Source organism: Perca flavescens, chromosome 6 (assembly GCF_004354835.1).
Source record: "Perca flavescens isolate YP-PL-M2 chromosome 6, PFLA_1.0, whole genome shotgun sequence".
NCBI classification, from domain to species: domain Eukaryota; kingdom Metazoa; phylum Chordata; class Actinopteri; order Perciformes; family Percidae; genus Perca; species Perca flavescens.
Genome location: NC_041336.1, coordinates 12,234,836 through 12,253,788, shown reverse-complemented (window position 1 = coordinate 12,253,788; position 18,953 = coordinate 12,234,836). Strand labels below are relative to the sequence as shown.

Genomic DNA, 18,953 nt, shown 5'->3' with positions numbered 1-18,953 from the left:
CCCCGGAGGACGTACTGCTATCCTGACTGAGCGCATTGAAACTAATAGTAAGTACACATGCTACAGCTTTGCTTCAGGGGGCTAGATGCTACTATTACTGTAGGTCGCAATATTAGACTAGATTTATTCAGAAAATGCTCCATTTCCCATGCAGATAATCTAGACAAATGCAAAATTCATTCTTCATTTTGTATGCAAAGGCCATTCATTTTCGATGGGTACAGACCAGATTTGTTTATAGTTCCTTCTTGCAAGAATCCTGCTTGCGTTTTTATGCTTTAGAAAGAGAGGATAACACTATTTAAAATAACATACAGCCGGTTTTAACGAGATTATGTTATTCCAGACGCTACTTTTAAGAACCATTCATATGAGCACTCTACGGGCTTGTTAATATGGTCGGCCTTCCTCTACAGGCCATCACGGATTCCCTTGTCAACAGCCGACAAGTAACTACCGGCAGCATACGGTTGGTGGCACCCTTACTGTGACCCTCACGTCTCAATTATGCTCAGCCATGCACAAAATACAGCATCTGAGTCTATGTGCGTGTGCCCCGTGCGTGGACTTAACACAGAGCTTGAAAATAGCTTCTACATGCTCTACATGAAGCGGTCTTTGGTGCTGAAATGGAGCTGATCGTTCCTTTCCATGGCAGCTTCCGGCATTATAAACACACAAGGAAGTAGGCAGTGTCTGTGCAACATTGCAAGTGAATGTGAATAGGCTGTATGTGTTTTTGTAACAAGATGTTTCCACAAGGCTGCAGTGTTTTGGAGCTGAGAAGGCGCTGTCCGTGGTGCTGAAGCCTTAATTGCATTTAAAGCTTGAGGCTAGTCGACTGGCCCCCTTCCTCCTGTCTGCTCAGTGCCGCTGCAGCCTCAGCGCTGATGGAGTTAGCTGGCGTTATGCTGGATAGGCTGTTTCATCTGTGCTACACTCACTCACATAGTTTGCTTTTATCCGGCTCAGTGTGTGATCGCTGATATTAATGACTCCTGCTGGGCTGTCCTTTTTTTCTCCTCCCTTTCTCTATACTGCCTCCCCTTCATGCCTCACAGGACAAAAGCACAAACTAGGCTGCCAACACACAGCCCCCCTCACACACACACGATAAACACTCTGGTGGTGTCTACCTCTTGCATGCTTCTTGTCAGTGAACTCTAAAAATACACTGGATAATGCTAATGAAGTATCCAGCAGAGTTTGTCTGTCTTCCACAAGCAAGCTTTGCTGCCATCTGTCTCCCTCACTGTAGTGCTTAGCTTTGTTATGCCCCCCTTCCCTATACCACCCACCCACATCACTCCACACACACACACACACACACACACACACACACACACACACACACACACACCCTCCACTCCCTTACTGACTTGTTAAGCGTGAGTGTATATATACAGTATATGTGTTTGTTTGTGTGTGTATGACAGCCTCATAAAGCACCATTTATTATTCAAAACTGCAAATGAGCAGCTATATATAGTGTGTTTATCACTGATACAGTCAGTTGTGTTTGTGTGTTTCCCTGCCAGCACTCTAGGCGCTGTGGCTCACGGGACACAAGGGTCTTTTGACTTTTTGCTGATTAGCAAATCACACTCATTCTGGCAGTCATGAAATTTGCGTTAGGCGACCAAGTGGCCTGTCATTTCACCATCCTTGTAAAGCAAATGGAGTCTTTGTGCACATTAACTATAGTTAAGTTAATGTAATAGTTTGCCCATACATTGGGACAATATATCCTATTTGTTATTTGTTGATATTACAGATATTATTTATTGATTTCATTTTAAATTGATTTCATTTTAAATTCATTTTACATATCAAAGTTTACAGATCACGGGGAGTGCTACTGCATTATGTGAAAAAAAAGTTGTATAAAGCCTCTAATGGCTCCAGAGGGAGCTGTGTGAAGTCTGATACATTGCCTCAAGTGATGTCAACACCCAAGTTCTAATGTGGGTAATGTAGGCCCCATGTTTTGACAAGGAAGACGAATGCATGTACAGTAATTAAAAAGAAACATCATCTCTGGTTCTGCTGCATCAACCCTTTTTTAACTGTCCATTGTGAGTCTGACAATGTTGCATATAGGAGTGCAATGCTAAATCACTGGAGTATTGTCCCAAAGCTTCCTCCGCCAGTGAATAGGTGTGTTTGTGTATATAGGTGTATTGTGCCTTTAAAATCTGCCAACACACATAAAAGCCCCTTTCTGCCTTGCAATGGAGAGCTTTTTGATTCCACAGTCTAAAAAGTGGTTCCAAATACTTTTCTACCCTGACATTAAGAAAACTCTGAAATCTATTGAGTGTCCCTTGGCGTGAAATGTTTCCATGGGCAGCCTTGAAAATATCAGTACTAGCCATCAAAACCTGAGCTGAAACTCTATACAGGGCTTTTAAAATGAAGCCAAGCTGGCTACTGAACCTGGGCTGTCTACACTGTAAATACAAATAGAAGCAGGGAGAGAAAAGTGGACTCATCCTCTGTGCACAGTCAGGCACGTTGAAAAGGGAACGGTTTTGCCAAAAGGTTGATGCATCCTTTTTTAGAAAGACAAGCAGTGGACCGAAAATGACTGTATCTGAGGACTGAGTGTAGCAATAATACTGTAAGAATGTTTTCTCAGTAACACATTTCTCTTTGTCTCTTGTTTCCTCTTCTGTCTTTATCCAAAACCCTCAATTTCCCTGTCACACTTCCCTACTTTCTTTTTAAACCTCTGTCTTCCTTCTCTTTCAGATCCAGAGATGGCACAACTATTGTTTCTGATTATTCTCTATGCTCTTCCATCTCTCGTTGCGCCCATACATAATTCATCAAGTGGAGGTAATTTGTTTGTGTGTTTATGACTGAATACGTGCAGGAATCTTTGTGTGTGTTTATAATATGCCTTAATGGACTGAAGTAACTCCGCAGAAATTGCTAAGTGACCTGAATGAAATATAAATTCTGCAGCATCAGTCAAATTGACAATATGTCATGTTGCTGCAATATATCTACATTATCTGGAGACAGAGCTTTTCCATCTCTGCTCTTGTCATCCTTCATTCTTCTTCCTCTTGTCTTTTTTTTTTCAGGCTGCGCTATCATCCGGCCTCCCAGGGATGGGGGGATCCGCTACAGAGGCCTGACACAAGAACAGGTACAGAGAAATCTGTTACTGCTCTGGACCTAAATTACACAACCTCATCTGTCAAATCAAGCACATTAAACCACAGTTGGCTTGAAGATTTTCATAATACAAATATTTTATCTGCTAACTGTAACGTAGCTTCTTCCAAATCAAATTACAAAATAGAAATCAGTACGTGGTGACAATAACATTAATACGAATTAGCTGGTGATCATTACTCCATATGATGAGAGCTATTTCAGCTAATGATATAATAATATTGACTAATGTTGTAACAACGTCCAAGAATAATAATTGAATATAGAGTTGTCACAATTTCATGTTACGTTATTATTACACCATAATTCAAAAGTAAGTTGCATTAGTGCATTTAAAGATTAAAGGAATAGTTTGACATTTTGGGAAAATATAAAAATGTGCTTTCTTGCTGAGAGGAGAAGATTGATACCACTCTTAGGCCTGTGCACTAAATATGCCGCTTAGCTTCGCATAGCATAACAAAAATAAACTTTCTAAATGTCTTGTGCATAATTTTACACACATTTCCCCCAAATTTAGCGTGACATATCTGAAATCCTTGGAAACTGTGGGACCTCCGTTAGAATTTAATAATAAAGTTCTGTGAGTTTCAACAATGTTTAAACAAAGTTTGTCTTGTACTAACTCATCTAATGTCCGATGAGTGAGATTTAAGAAAATCCCCTCACTTTATGAATGTGAAATAATAAAATGCTTTGAGTACCCCTTAATTTTTGACTAACCTGGAAAATGAGTTGTAAATTACAACAAAGCAACACAAATACATTGTGTCTAATGTTTAAGACCCCCTTCAGACATGTTTTAAGACATATCAGAAATACTTTGCTTTTAATAATAATTTCTGTTAATACTTTTCCACAAAAAAAATGTAACTACTGTAGTTTAAGATTCTTAAGATGACATCTACAGTACTCTTGAATCCAGAATCTATGAATATTGTTCATTTCAAAAGTTTAACTGTTGGACACAAGATGTCTCTTACTTCACTGAAAAGTCCATTCACTGTATGTGCGCTGGAGGTTTTAACAATACATTTTTGAGTCCATGGGGATAATTAAAGCTCACGAGATTGTAATTAATTCTAACGCTGCAGCAAAACTCTACATAGAATAGGGATTGGTGCAGATTCAAAGTGGAAGAAAGGACCAAAACCTCGACAACTGAGCCATTCAAATGTTTGAAATCTGATTGCACCACTCTGGATATCTGCACACATACAGTATATATGTCAAACACACATACAATATACACACAAACACACACACACACACACACACACACACACACACACACACACACACACACACACACAAACACACAAACACACAAACACACACCTCAACATGAAGTTGAAACATAAAGCTGGGCAATCCTTCTTATATCCCTCCTTTCCCAACCAGAGAGAAGGTGTAATTCAGAGTGTGACAGCACATCAATTCAGACAATACTGCCATGAAATCTTTTTCAGAGTATAACCTTATTGTCACAGCCATATGGTATCAGTCTGCATTTAGGCAGAATGTAGAGGGTCCCTAAGTGAATGAGAAAAAAAACTGGTATGAGAGAAAATCAATCATGCTTGAATTACTATCTCTCCTTCTCACAATCTCTTTCTGTCCGTGTTTCTCTTACAGATCCGCAGTGTGCAGATCCTCCCTGTGGATTATGAGATAGAGTACATCTGCAGAGGAAACCGAGTGATCGTGGGACCCAAGGTCAGGAAGTGCTTACCCAACGGCACATGGACGGACATGACGCTGCACAGCACATGTTGTAAGTCCTTTTGGGTCTAATTCTCAAGCCTCTTTTATCCTCCTCCACCCTTCTTCATCTCATCTCTTTTCAAAACAATTCAGTGGATAACAATGAGTTCTTATGTGTTCTGTTGTGTTAATCAACATAAAAATGAATTTACAATTAAATAATAAAAGCCTATAAATACAGAGGGAAGTGTGAAATACTGTGTCACCTTCACACTTTTTAGGGACTGGGATTGGAGTAATATTTATCCACAGTGAAGTAAAGTAATGCAATCTTAAATGGAGCTGACATGAAATCATACTACAGCCTTTAATTGTGGTGGTTTCCTTCATTACCTTACATTTAGAGTGGAAACAAGTTATGAACACAGCATTGACCCATCCCCGTTTAAGTTAATATGTTAAATTTGTTAGCAAACATATTTTTATTTACACATCCAGCAGTTACAGAGAAACATTATCAATCATTTGAAGTCATGTGTCTGTCTGATGCTTGTAAGTCCAATATGAACTCTCTGTTAGCTCTGTTTTTGGTCTTTACCAACTCCTGAGAGAAATATTTGACTCTTTAGCTGCTAAATGTTCACCAGCTATTTGCTAACTGTGTCTGGTTCATGCTTGGTGCTGAACAGGAAGTGTACAGTGGGTTTTTACAGCTTTTATTTTGCTGAGAACAGCTGTTAGCTGTGTCCAAAAACTCCGCTATAAGAGCAGTGAGAGTGAATCAAAATAAAAAGTTGTAGCCGGACAGCTAAACAATGAGCTGAGACTCACTATAAAGCCCTGTAAAGCCAATGAAAGTTGCAGATTCAGGTGATAATTCTCAGTAGGTTAATCACTATAATTTATGCATAGAACGCTTTAAATGTTTGCCATTATACTCAAATTAAACATTTCAAGTTCTCTTATCAGTTAAAAAACGGTTACAATTTAGAGGATGTTATGTTGTTAATGTCGAAAATCTTTTGGTTGAATTTGAATTTCATTCTTGACCTTGGGAACAATATGTGTGACAAAAATAATCTCAACTCAAAGGTCCGCTAACCAGCTTTTTTTGGAGCTTTCAACCTCATCTCCTGGGACCTGCAAAAAATGGAATTAACATTGAAAGCCCTTTCCAAGTCATAACATCGACTGGGAAGGTGTTAAAGTCATCAACCAAGTGTCAGTGGACGGCCAGAAGACGACCAAGGAGGCTGTTTACATCCGACCCCAAAGACCACCCTTGATTCAGTCACCAGGGTAACAATCTCTCTCCTATATGACTTGTTTTCACATGGTGAAAACTAAGCCATTTTCTGATGAAGACTGTGAGATGTGGTTTAACACACTATTTAAAAATATAGTAAGTGGACCTTTGAGCTGGGATTATTTTGCCACACATTTGATTTGTTGAATGCTCACAAATTATTTCAGTGAAATTCTTCTCTTGTTGTAACAGGTAGTAATATGTCCCAAAACCAGAGCTCGTAAACATACTTTCTGATCTATGAATAGGTTTGTTATTTTGATGTTTCCTGCTGACAAGCATTTTTGTCTTTATGCTCTGAGATATTTGAGTCTGATGAAGAGCTATATAAAAAAAATTCATGCAAATGTGAACGTATCTGATACCCCCATAGAGGATAGTTTGGGTTGATGCTTGCTGGGTAATGATTCGGAGGGCTTAAATTTAGATTATGGTTGAGCTTGCTTAGCATCCACATGGAATCTAGCATCTGTGTGTGCGATATGCAAGTCCATCTAACTTTGCCTGTAAACCAACATTTTCTTATTGGACTAAGGTCTGAATGTAATTTCTACTCATATCACATCTAAAATTTCCCTTCAAATACTGAGAATGAGGCCACAGATCCAATCAAATCCCTGTTATATCTCCTATTTTTGTTATTTCAGTTCACAGTTAACATCAGTGGAATTTATTTTTTTCCAAGAATACATTCTCTAAAGCAGGATTTTTGTTTTCTCTGGCTTATGTAAGAGCACAAGCTGCAATGTGCAGATTGGAGTTTTATTATGTGCTCACATGCTGGAAGGAAGATTCAACAAACTCGGCAGCTAAACAAATTATATTGAAGAGCTTGGCCATTTTGTCAAAAAAACCAAACCAAGAGAAAAGGAGGCTGTAAGCTAACATCACAAATGTGGTAACTAAACTATCTGTCAAAAGGGGTTCCTAGAGCAGTATACTTTCTTTATTGTATCTGTGTTGTAGTACTTGTAACAGTGGCTGCCTACCACTCCTGAGTAGGATGGGTTTAAAATGGGAAATCTGATTCTTACTTGTCCTGTGCGTATGTGACAATAATAAACATGTCAAAATCGGCCAAAAATTACTATTGAATATCCCAACAAAATATTATATTCAAATAGGCCTATCCGATACAACGGGAGAAATAACTACAGGTATATTTATTTCAACATAAACTTGTATTAATGTGAAATGGAACATACCTGCCCTCGTTCACTTTCTGCCCAAACTATATGGATCGACTGCCAGTTGTAGCCTTATAGTGCGTTCCATTTGTACTCGGAACTCGGAATTTCCAAGGTCAAAGTCTGAAAAAACATGTCCCCTGACCTCGGATTTCTGATCTCAGAACTCGGGCAACCACTGACTACCCCAAGCTAAAAAATCCAACATGGCTGCTCCGTGCATCAACAATTGTGAAAGCAGTAGTAACATACAGTTATAAACACTTCTGTGTTATTTGGGTCTCACTAACTCAGTCGTACACGCAGCACTACCAAATATTCTATCTGTGGACATGTTGTTACGCTGTTTGTATGCACAAACAACAGCGTAATGCATTGTTATAAACTGGCATTGCTAACAATGGCTAACCTGGCTAAAGCTAATGAAAACAATGAACGCACTATCAGCGCTACTGCTTCAAGTGTGTTTTATTATCCATCTTATTTTCTATTAATTATAGCATTCTATCCCTGTTTTCATGTTCATTCTATGTCTGCTTATGTCATGCAATTTCCTTATTGTACAGTAGGCCTATTTCTCGTACAAAAAGGCGCAATACAAATATTATTTATAAAAAGTATTATAACTGCTTTTTACACATCATAAATAGCTGCAGTCTCATTTCAACAGGGCTTGGTTAGCTGCAGGAGTTTCAGATTTAGAAATGTGTGATCTGTATCATGATTAATCATATTAATGCTTACATCTCGCAAAAACAGAATTTCTAGCATGCATTTACAGATAATGTTGGAAATAAAGAAATCACACATACACATCAAGTAAATATAACGTATAAAGTAAAATATCAAGCAAACAACAATGAGGAAACTAAAAAGTCTTCTCATTCTTTGGTCATCAGCAACAGGAGTTTTAGCGGTTGAACATTAGGCTACTGCCACCTAACCATGATGTATTTTTTCTTGCACCGAATCACACTGAATGCATAACTACAATGCATTGTGGGTGATATCCACCACTGGAGTGAAAATCGTTCACTTGCTCCCTCAGCCATCCGAGGGTCAATCTCACCAAGTTCACTTCAGTTTTTCAGACAATTGGAACAACACTTAAAGTGCTCATATTATGCTTTTTGGCTTTTTCCCTTTCCTTTATTGTGTTATACATCTTTTATGTGCATGTAATAGGTTTACAAAGTAAAAAAGCCCAAAGTCCACCCCAAAGGGACTTACCATCTCCAACAGAAAACACTGTTCACCAACTGCTCCAAACAGCTCTGTTGTAGTCCAGCCTTTACTTCAGAGACAAACATGCATCACTTTGTAACACATGTTATAATGCTCGCCTAGCTGCTAGCATGGCACTCCCTCATACTCTGCTTCTGACTGGCTAGTAGTCCTTACCTAGCTACTGCACATGTGCAACTCCCAACAAAGATGGATCAAAAGTGAGATGCCTCACTCTGTAGCTAAAACAGAGAGCTCAACACACAGGGTGAAAAGAGGAGCTGCAGCAATGTGCAGTACGACAAAAACATGGTGTTTTTTGAAAATTAAACCATGTAAACCTATTGTGATATAACCTCTAAATACAATTATGAACCTAAAGATGAGCATAATATGAGTGGCGGCGGGGATTCCCCCGAGGGGAAGTGCTTAGGGGAAGTGAACGAGGGCATGTTGAACCACTATTAAAACGCAGCCAAAGTCATAACATAAACAAGTCTCTTGCCGTTCCTTGAATTTGTTCGACGATTTCGGCGTCGCTCCTCACCGACAGAAGTTCTCGAATCATCTTCTCTTCTTTTGTTGCCCTCTTTGTGGCGTCTTCTTCACCCTCGTTGTTTGTCTACTTCGGGTAGCGCCAGCCACATGATAGAAACGTCATCAACCCCTCGGCTGGGCTCAATAAATCCAAAAAAGCTGGTAAACAATGTGACGCATTTAGCAGCAAAGACACAGACTCTTACTGAGCTTTTGGACAACCAATAACAAATATTTTCTCATTCAAAGCATGTTTACCTCTGATATATGTTTGTGTAACTGCAACTCAATCCCCCAGTTATTATGAATTCATTTTTCTATAACTCCCTTTGTCTCAGCCTCCCTTATTTTTGTGCTTGTTCTGGTTCCCAGTGCTGCTGTGCCCGCGGGTGTGGACCTCCCTGGAGAATGGCCGGGTGATGGTAAAGCCCCCCGGGCCACCAGTGGAGGGGACAGTGCTCCATTACAGCTGCCATGCCGGCTTCATCCTGGAGGGCAGAAACATCAGCCATTGCACTAAACTGGGCAAGTGGGACGCGCCTAAACCCACCTGCCTCTGTGAGTTTCTAAGCCATTGTGACTAAATTGGATGTGACATTACACTTCCAATTACAGTAGAATTAAGAAAAGCATGTTGTATCGTGGGATGCCATTCACTGTCTTGGGGGAAATTTAATAGGGTAAGCAGCCTAACTGAAAAAACAGATGGCAATTAATGACATTTGCATTATCACTGCAGTCAGTCAGTTTTAGAGACAAGCTGCACAGTCAACGAACATTTATATCACAGTGCCCATAAATGTATTTTTATTTAAATTCAAAATATCCATCATAATATGTAGTAGCATAGATGTTTCTGAAATTGATATTGGTAATTTATTATCATCAACTTTTTAGTTTACCACTTAGGAAAACTGGCGGCACTGCAAAGAAACCCCAAAAAAGGAAGACAAATTTATCAAAAAGACTAATGTCTAAAAGTCTAAAAGAGAGGCTGACAGTGAATGCATTTAACAGTCTTGTCAATATCGGTGAAGTGTTTCAGAGATGGAGAGGAAATGTTGCTAATGTTTAAGCCTTATGCTAACCATAGCCAAAGGCTCACAGGTGGGGCTAATTCAAGTTCATTTTTATGTAGCTAGCTAGAGCCTCAAATCACAGTATGTCACCTCAAAGCTAGATAACGGCATTGGGATCACAATCACGATGGGGGGTTTATTGAAATGAATGACTAGTACTTGTACTAGTTACTATATGAAGAGAGGGGAGAGCTGCACGAGCAAAGCTGTTTTTCTTTTGTTTTTTCTACAGAAAAAATACCTACCCCTAGTCCGGCTATCACCAAACCAAGCTCAATCTTTTAAGATTGAACATTAGCCTGGGGAGTCTGCTCTGTATTTTCTACTGCACAACAGGCGTGATCAACAGGCATAGTTCAAATGACTCTGTATTCAATTGGATAGTCCTTCAACAGCAGCATCGACGGGCTGCTGCGCTTCGGTGGCCCGAATGTTGAATGTAAACAAGAAGCTGCTTGGTCGCTTCTCTATCGTCATTGTGTTAAACCCGCCAATAGCGCGCCAGGTGGATAAGCCAGTTTGTGATTGGTCCCCGCAAAATTGTAACGGAAGCAGGATAGATAAACGTACAGGTTTCCAGCCTGAGCTACAGGGCGAAATCAAATCGCCGGCAGATCGGGCTGGGTTTAACCAGTCTAATCTACCCCAGTTTTATTAGATTAATAGACAAACAAGTAATCTGCAACTATTTTGATAACTGATTAATTGTTTCAGACAATTTTTCAAGCAAAAATGCCAATCATTCTCTGGTTGCAGCTTCTTAAATGTGAGGAGGAGAAAGATGGTTTTCTTATTTGACACTAAACGTAAAGTTTTTGAGTTGATGAGATAAAACAGGCAATTTAAAGACATTACCCTGGCCTCTGCTGAATATAATACGCTTTTTTTTTCATTATAATTTTTTGACATTTTATCATCAAAAATCGATTGATCAGTTAATCTGTAGTGAAGATGATTGTTAGTTGCAGCCCCAGTAAATGTATTTACATCCCTAACAAAATCGTTATTGGCAGGAATGTACACTGGAACTAAAACAAACAGAACATTTCATCACACAGACATGGCTCACTTAGACTTTGCAGTCTGCCCCACAAAAATGGGAACACAAGGCTTTGAAAGATAACAGATAATTATAAACACCTGTTCTCCCAATGGTGAAGCACGGTTGCTAGGCAATAAATAATCCAACCAATCAGAGTGTAATCCACAGAGGGTAGTTTGTACCGTTGGCACAAGCAGGTAAAACGAATTATGAATATAAGTGAAAACCTGATTGAACTACCGGTATGTACATAATAGGATAAATACTCAATGAACATAAGATGAGCGAGTGTGAGTGGATATTTGTGATATCAACACCCAAGAGTGTTCCTGGTTACAACAGTCCAAATAAATGAGGATTTAAGCAAAAAACAAACAAACAAAAAAAAAAACACGTAGATGAAACAAAGAACTGAAAGAAATGAGACTGCCACCTGGTCATCAGAGGAGTTGGCATGGCAACCAATAAAGTTGCTATGGGAATGGTAGTATTAAAAGGGATGAAAGAGGGAATTATCAGCACAGACTGGGCAACTGAAAGTAGGTGACATATTGTATAATAAAAAAAAAAGAAGCTAGAAGATGTGTAAATTCTCTATGGTTCACTTATATGTGTACTTATAATGCTCTCTGATGATGTTTAATTCTTCTATATTGTTACTAAACGATTTTCTATGGTACCTACACTATATAACTATATGAGATTTTATTTTTTTTATTTTGATAGTGTGCCTGTGACATATTTTAGGATTACATAATATCTACCACAGTTAGGGACCCAGCATCCAACCAAAACTGCATGTCTCAGGACAACTACAATGTTGTGTCACTGCCATCTAGTGGAGGGAAATAATTTGAGTTTTGAGCTTTACTGCACCAAATCTTTATAAACTAGGGCACAGACCTCCGCTAAGGCACGCCCTATCTCACAATGTTAATGTAGTGTGAATTTTCCCATTCAGGCAACTCATTTTTTCCAATTACCACATGAATGCAGCAGAAATGCCCTATCTTGCAATGTTATTGAAAGTGAAACATAATTTGTGTATCCGCCCTGTGATTTGGATCCGCTTCTACATTTAATGGGTTCTTCCTTGGCCCATTTTACACCCTTCCACCAAGTTTTGTGAAAACAGGGCCAGTATGTAGTTTTTCTGAAATCCTGCTGACAGACAAAGGAAAAACAAACAAACCAAGCTGAAAACATAATCTCCTTGACTGCATGAAGGTGAATAATTTAACTGAAAAACATCAGTATTTTCCATCAAATGCTGAAGCAGAATGATCTTTTTCTTCTAGTTAACTGTTCTGTTTCCACAATAATTGTGTTTTTTAATGAAGTTTTCTTTTTCTTTCTTTTTGTGTTTGCCGGCCAAAGATGACAGAAACTACACAGGTAGGAATCTTTCATTCTTATTATCATGTCCATGCTAACCAAATTGTACTACACTTGTACTACACAGTTAATTATTATTTTTTCATTGTGTCATGGACATACAAGTGCCCAACCAGTAGCGTAGTCCGTAGGGACTTGAGAGGGCCCGTTTAAGTCCTGGACGGACCAAGTACAGAGTGTGGACTGGTAGGGTAGATCACCTCCTGAGCACTGCCGAAGTTCCCTTGGGCAAGCACCAAACCCTTCACTGACCCTTCATTCTGAAATCTCTCCACATTTGATGCATGTGCATTGAAATCAAACAAAATAACAACAGAATTAAAAAAACAATTTCCCCAAATGGACAAATTAAGTACATTAATAGTATATGGTGATTAGGTGGTGAACTGTAAAACATTACATTGCCAAACAGAGGACGTTGTCTTCTGTCCCAAGCTAACAAACAAGGTTCCACTTCCTTTTAAAAGTTAAAAAAATCATTTCACACATTTCAGTAAAAGTGTAGTCCTTAAATCAGCATATAATTACAAATAATGAAACATGAAATGATAAATGGTAATGTACCTGAATGTAACTTTGATCTTTAAATGCTTCACACAAGGCTTTGCAATACTGTCCTGCAGATGTAATGTGTACTGTCGTCACAAGAGGGCAGCAGCAGCCTAAAGCACAGACAAGTGGCTGTTCTGTAACTGAGGGTTAAAATCAGGCTGGGAAAATCTGACTTCATAGGGAAAAGGAAATGTGTTCAATCAAAGATGTTTTTCTTCTGTGAGAAACAAGACTTTTGAAGTTGTGAACTCAGTTAAATAAATTAGTTTTAATATCTAATATTAGAACTTGACATATTACAGGGCTAACAGCATTTCCCCCAGTTCCTTACCAGACCATGAACACGATGAACGTTATATTTCTACACCTGAGTTTTGAGCAAATACTTATTTTATAAATCAAAGCACTGAGAGAGAAGATTAAGACTATTTAATTTGCTCATAAGCACCACTAGTGAGGTAGCATTTTCAACTCAACTCATCCACACTAACCCCCTATGTCTTCGCTGAATTTAAATTTCCAAAGTTTTAATGAAAATTGTCTATTACTTTGTAATTCCTACTAAGAGGAACAGGGATATTGAAAAAGGAGAGGGTTAGCTGTGAGTTTGTCACCGTGCAGGAATAAATATAATCAATTCAATTCAATTGTATTTATAGTATCAAATCATAACAATAGTTATTTTAAAACACTTTACAGATAGAGTAGGTCTAGACCACACTCTATAATATACAAAGACCCAACAATTCCAGTAATTCCCCCAAGAGCAAGCATTTAGTGCATTTAGGTATGTAATATTCTGCTCACTTACCCCAGTCCCACATACATTAGACCTGTGGTTCTGTACGAGGTTGCAGCAGGTCATTTTTGAAAATGAAGTGATGTGCTTAGCCAGCATTCCCTGGGAAAATGTTCAAAACAGGTTCAAAACATATACTAGTGCAGCCATTTTATCTGATCCCAATGAATACACGTGTTACTGTTGCAGGATGGCTCACCCTCTTGCACAGTTATGTCACCCAACAAATTAGGAATTGGCCAGATATTGAATCATACCACTTATACACAATATGCACGCACTAAACTCAATGTATAGTTTCATGCGAGTAATCCGAGAAGTTGCTGATACAAACTTTCCAAATATCACTGACAGACTTGACAAACACATAATTAACAAAGCAGCAGAAAACCCTGTTTCCTCAAATAGAAATTTCCATCTACTGTCTCAATACTGACCTCCTTCTGGCTCTGCGCTCTCTCTTTCTCTCTCTCTCTTCACTCCATGTGCCATCACCACCCACTTACTGCCTCCTCAGCGGGAGAAAGGTTAATACCCTGCTCCTGTCTGTGTCTGCTCTACCCTCTGTGTGTGTATGTGTGTGTGTGTGTGTGTGTGTGTGTGTGTGTGTGTGTGTGTGTGTGTGTGTGTGTGTGTGTGTGTGTGTGTGTGTGTGTGTGTGTGTGTGTGTGTGTGTGTGTGTGTGTGTGCGCACATATGCAGTAGGATTCTCTAGTTCCTGTTTTTTCCAAGTGCAGTAACAGCATCACAATAAAGGTACACAGTCAATACAAACAAAGCTGCAAATAACCTGGACATGACAATCTAACACAGTTTCTATCCAAACTCTGTATACGTATGTATATGTACATATACATATGTGTATATACATGCACTCTGTATTTAATTTTTTAGATTATTCTTTTTAATAATTATTTCATCTTTTAGGATTATTGTATTGTAGAATGCAAAACATTGAATTTGTAACGGAATAATTTGATAAAAGACTGTCTAGTTATCAGAAAATGTTACAAAAGCAGGAATAAAAAATTGTTGGTGGATTAATACACATTTTGTCGACTACTAGAAGTATTTACAGCAGCAGGACCGTGTCTGTGGGACTGACTCAAAATAAACTACAGGAAGTGCCTGTGCTCATCATAGTCAAAGAGCATGAAGGCTCATTGATGTTGTTTTAATAGTTTTTTGACAACAATAAAGCTCTATGGCACGAAGGAATAAGATATATCAGATTCAGCAACACAGACAGTAGTACTTGTTTCTTCATGGGATTTGTTGGAAATAAGACAAAAAAGGCCACCATCAGCCTTAAAAAGATGGGTTGTATCATTGGGATTTTAGCTGTGCTTTAAACTTGGCATGTAAGTTATCTGTTCAGTATCACATAATGTGAAAACCTACAACCACATAAACCATTGATAAGCAGGTGCTGTGAGAGTGTGTGTGTGTGTGTGTGTGTGTGTGTGTGGGGGGGGGGTAATGGGTTTCCCCAAAAAGTCAAACTAATAATTTAAAACATGATTCCCACTCCTCACCTATTAAAACATGTGAAATTGAACCTTGCACGTGGCAATAATTAATTTAAATTAAAGCTAATGAATACAGTCAAAACTTTCTGATACTTATGTAGTAGAAGTTTTTTTTTTCATATCTATATTCATAACAATACACTATTGGTTACACTTATTATTCTTAACTCCCCTCCACTCCTATTTTCAGGCATGATATATTACTCTAATAACTGAGGTGCTGCTGGACAAATTATATAATGAAGATACTGTATTGAAGTTAGAGCTTATTACTGCATGATGAACTGTATTTTCATAGAGTGCTGGCCAACATTTATGCTCCCATACCTTTTTGTAATTCCAATAATACTGTCCCTGTAATGTGTAAATACAGCCTGAGCTTCCACCTTGCCCATCTGGTACAACAAGCAAAGTTAGACAAGCACAAAGAATGGATTATGAACTACTCTTTGACCAAAGTGTGATCTTGGTACAAAGGAACTGGATCGGACATTTACTGACGGCATTGTGTGAAAACAAATGTCAGCGTCTTGGGAATTTAAACACTCTGATTTATTTTACACAATATATTTTGTCTGAGCATTTTCACAATGATTTGGATTGCTCCCGGAATAACATGCACTTTGTGATCTGGTGATTGTGTTAAAAAGGCAACGTTCAAAAAAGTATTTTCCTCACTAACACCTCTGCCAGGAGGAAAACAGGCCATTATCCTGAAGGATGCCCATTGTTCAAACTGCAGACACGCAAGCCTACAGTAAAAGGCCCTCATTATCGCAGCTCAGCAACATGTGACAGCACTCGTGTCTCCATTGCATCTTTTCTAGGCTGTGCCACAGTTCAAATTTCCTCTGAATGTTGTGTTTTCCACCATTAGGGTTAACACTGCACTGCCCAATGCTGGTGCGTCTTGCATGTGTTGGCTGTAGGATCATGGGCCAAAAAAAAAAGCATATAAAGTTCACGGCTGAATAATTAATAGTGTGTTGGACGGGTAGCAGGGTGGCAGCGAGGATGAGGAGGTGGAAGTGGAAGGCAAATGCCAGCAGATGATCACTACACTCACCTCCGCCTGTGAGGACTTGTTAGCAGCTGGATCTGAACAGCGCTCTGCTACATGGAGATATCCAGATAATGAGATTTGGGTAATGAACCAGAGTTATATAATGGTCATATTCCATTGCCTAACTACAGAGGGTTTTTAATTTAGACTGGAGAAATAATGGTCTTCTTCTCAATTGCTGCAATAAGTAATTTTCAAAAGGGAACTTTTACACTACCATTACATTGCAATTACAGCACTTACACAGAAACTACAAATACATGAGCATGACCATGAAATGGAATAAAAGTAAAGTCAATAATCCAAATTTAAAATAGCAAAAATGTATCGTTGGCAAAGTATTGTTCTGAGATAACGAGCTGGTAACCTTTAGATCTAACATTTGTCAGAGGATTTATTGATATCACATGATGTTGGCAGACGTGTCTCCAAAAACATCAAACATACATTTAAAAAAAAGGACTGTATGATCATTCAGTTTTAACTATAAAGGCTTAAAGGCCATTGTGCCTGAGTCTATGTGTGTACTTGTGTCAGAAGGTGTGAGTGCATGGTTGCGTGTCTTTGTGTGTCAGAGTTACAAATAGCGACTGTGCTGGATGTGAACAGAGGGTTCAAACAGGTGTGTCAGTCTCTCTCTTATCTACACTAACTACATCTCTGTTTCCACTCGTGAAATGAAAGCAAATAAAGTTAGCCATGATTGATACTGCCTGCCACAATTTTTTGCTGATTTCTCAAAGCAGCTTCTGTAGCATTTTATAGATTTGGCCGTTGAGAGGATATAGAGATGCAATGTTCTATAAATTAGCAGAGGTGGTTACAGAGCAGAGTTGGTTACAGAGCAGAGTTGGTTACAGAGCAGAGTTGCTCACTGCTCATGTGTGCTAGGCCAGTGAGCATGGAGTTATTTATTTGCAGGTCAAACAGCATTTATTGTAGGCTTCTATGTCAAAACCAGGCTAAAGGTTACATGTAACCATTGTTTCATCATGCAGGTTAGCAATAGCACCAGCTCTGGGGTCGGCAATGTCGGTCTGTCGATGCACTACTTTGGTCTAGATATCTCAGCAACTATTGGATGGCTTGCCATGGCATTTTGTACAGACATTCGTGGTTCCCAGAGGATAAATCCTCCTGACTTTGGTGATCCCCTGACTTTTTGTCTTGCGCCGACATAAGTTTGACATTTGTGGTTCTTTTTGTAGTGAAATGGTTTAACAACTATTGGATGGATTGCCATGCATTTTGGTAAACACATTGCTGTCCCCCACATGATGAATTGTAAAAACGATTGATTTTTGAAACTTTGAAAACAGAATGAATAGATTCATGGATTACATAATTTCTTTGGACATCTGTTTATGTTATTGACCATGCAGTTGCCCAATAATTATATTAATCAATATCAGAAAATACTTAATCATTGATGTTGTGGTACTGATGCCTTATTGGTACCTTATCACCCAGTCCTACCTAGACCTGCTAAGTACTAAATTCATGCTCACTTGGAGAAGATACATCTGACTCTCTGGGTATTTAATAGTTGTTTAAATGGGCTTTTAACCCAGGCAAGGTCTTTATTTAGCCTCCTATGCATTGATCAGAAATTGATTATGGATGCACTAGCCTACATTGGAAGCCAGCAGCTGCAGCAAGTGGTGGGAGTAAGAAGCCAAATGCAAAGAAGAAAATGTGACAAATAGAGGCTGTGTGGGACTCTTGTGGAATGGATGCAATGTTTAAGTTAAGCACAGCGTGTAACTCATTAGAAAATCTTTGAGGAGATTTTGCCCAGAGCCCCCTCCCAACCATCTCTCTCTCTCTCTCTCTCTCTCTCTCTCTCTCTCTCTCTCTCTCTCAGCATAGATTCCAGACTTGTCCTGGCTCACTCTCTCTTCTCTCTCTCACACACTCTCAGCCTGCCGGTGCTGCAGTGGATCAGACGCAGAGCTCTGGCGCGCCTGCTTTTCCAAGGCAATCGTTTCATCTGTTGTACGGCTGCGTTAAAAGGGGGGGAATGCTGCGTGCTATTTCCGCGGCTTCAGCTCTCAGTTCACACTCCAGTTGTTTTTTTTAGCAACAGCTCCCAATCCACACTAATTTGACCCGGTTGACGTGTTCTGCGCGGACTCCAGTGTTAAATTCGCTGTCCAATATTCATGATTGATTGCAAGCAGAAAGCGATGCATTAGGTCAGTCACGCGAAATGTGCGGAATTGCATAGATATGAGTTGGATTGCAGGATTGAAAGTTGACTGATGAGCATCTCGATGCGAGCGGCAGCGTGTCCTCACATGATCGCTACGAGCTTTGCAAAGTAAAGGCTGACTGAACTGTGTTTGACTTTGTC

General features: G+C 39.2%; 1 protein-coding gene across 1 annotated transcript in view; it reads left to right on the top strand.

The window, feature by feature from the left end:
* The first annotated feature begins 4,893 nt into the window (after positions 1–4,893).
* Positions 4,894–18,953, top strand: part of gabbr1a (gamma-aminobutyric acid (GABA) B receptor, 1a) — a 57,558-nt gene continuing 43,498 nt past the window's right edge. The window contains exons 1-3 of the mRNA XM_028580426.1: positions 4,894–4,957; positions 9,514–9,699; positions 12,640–12,657. Of these exons, the coding sequence (XP_028436227.1) occupies positions 4,936–4,957; positions 9,514–9,699; positions 12,640–12,657 (226 nt within the window). The 5' untranslated portion in view covers positions 4,894–4,935. The remainder of the gene's footprint in view (positions 4,958–9,513; positions 9,700–12,639; positions 12,658–18,953) is intronic.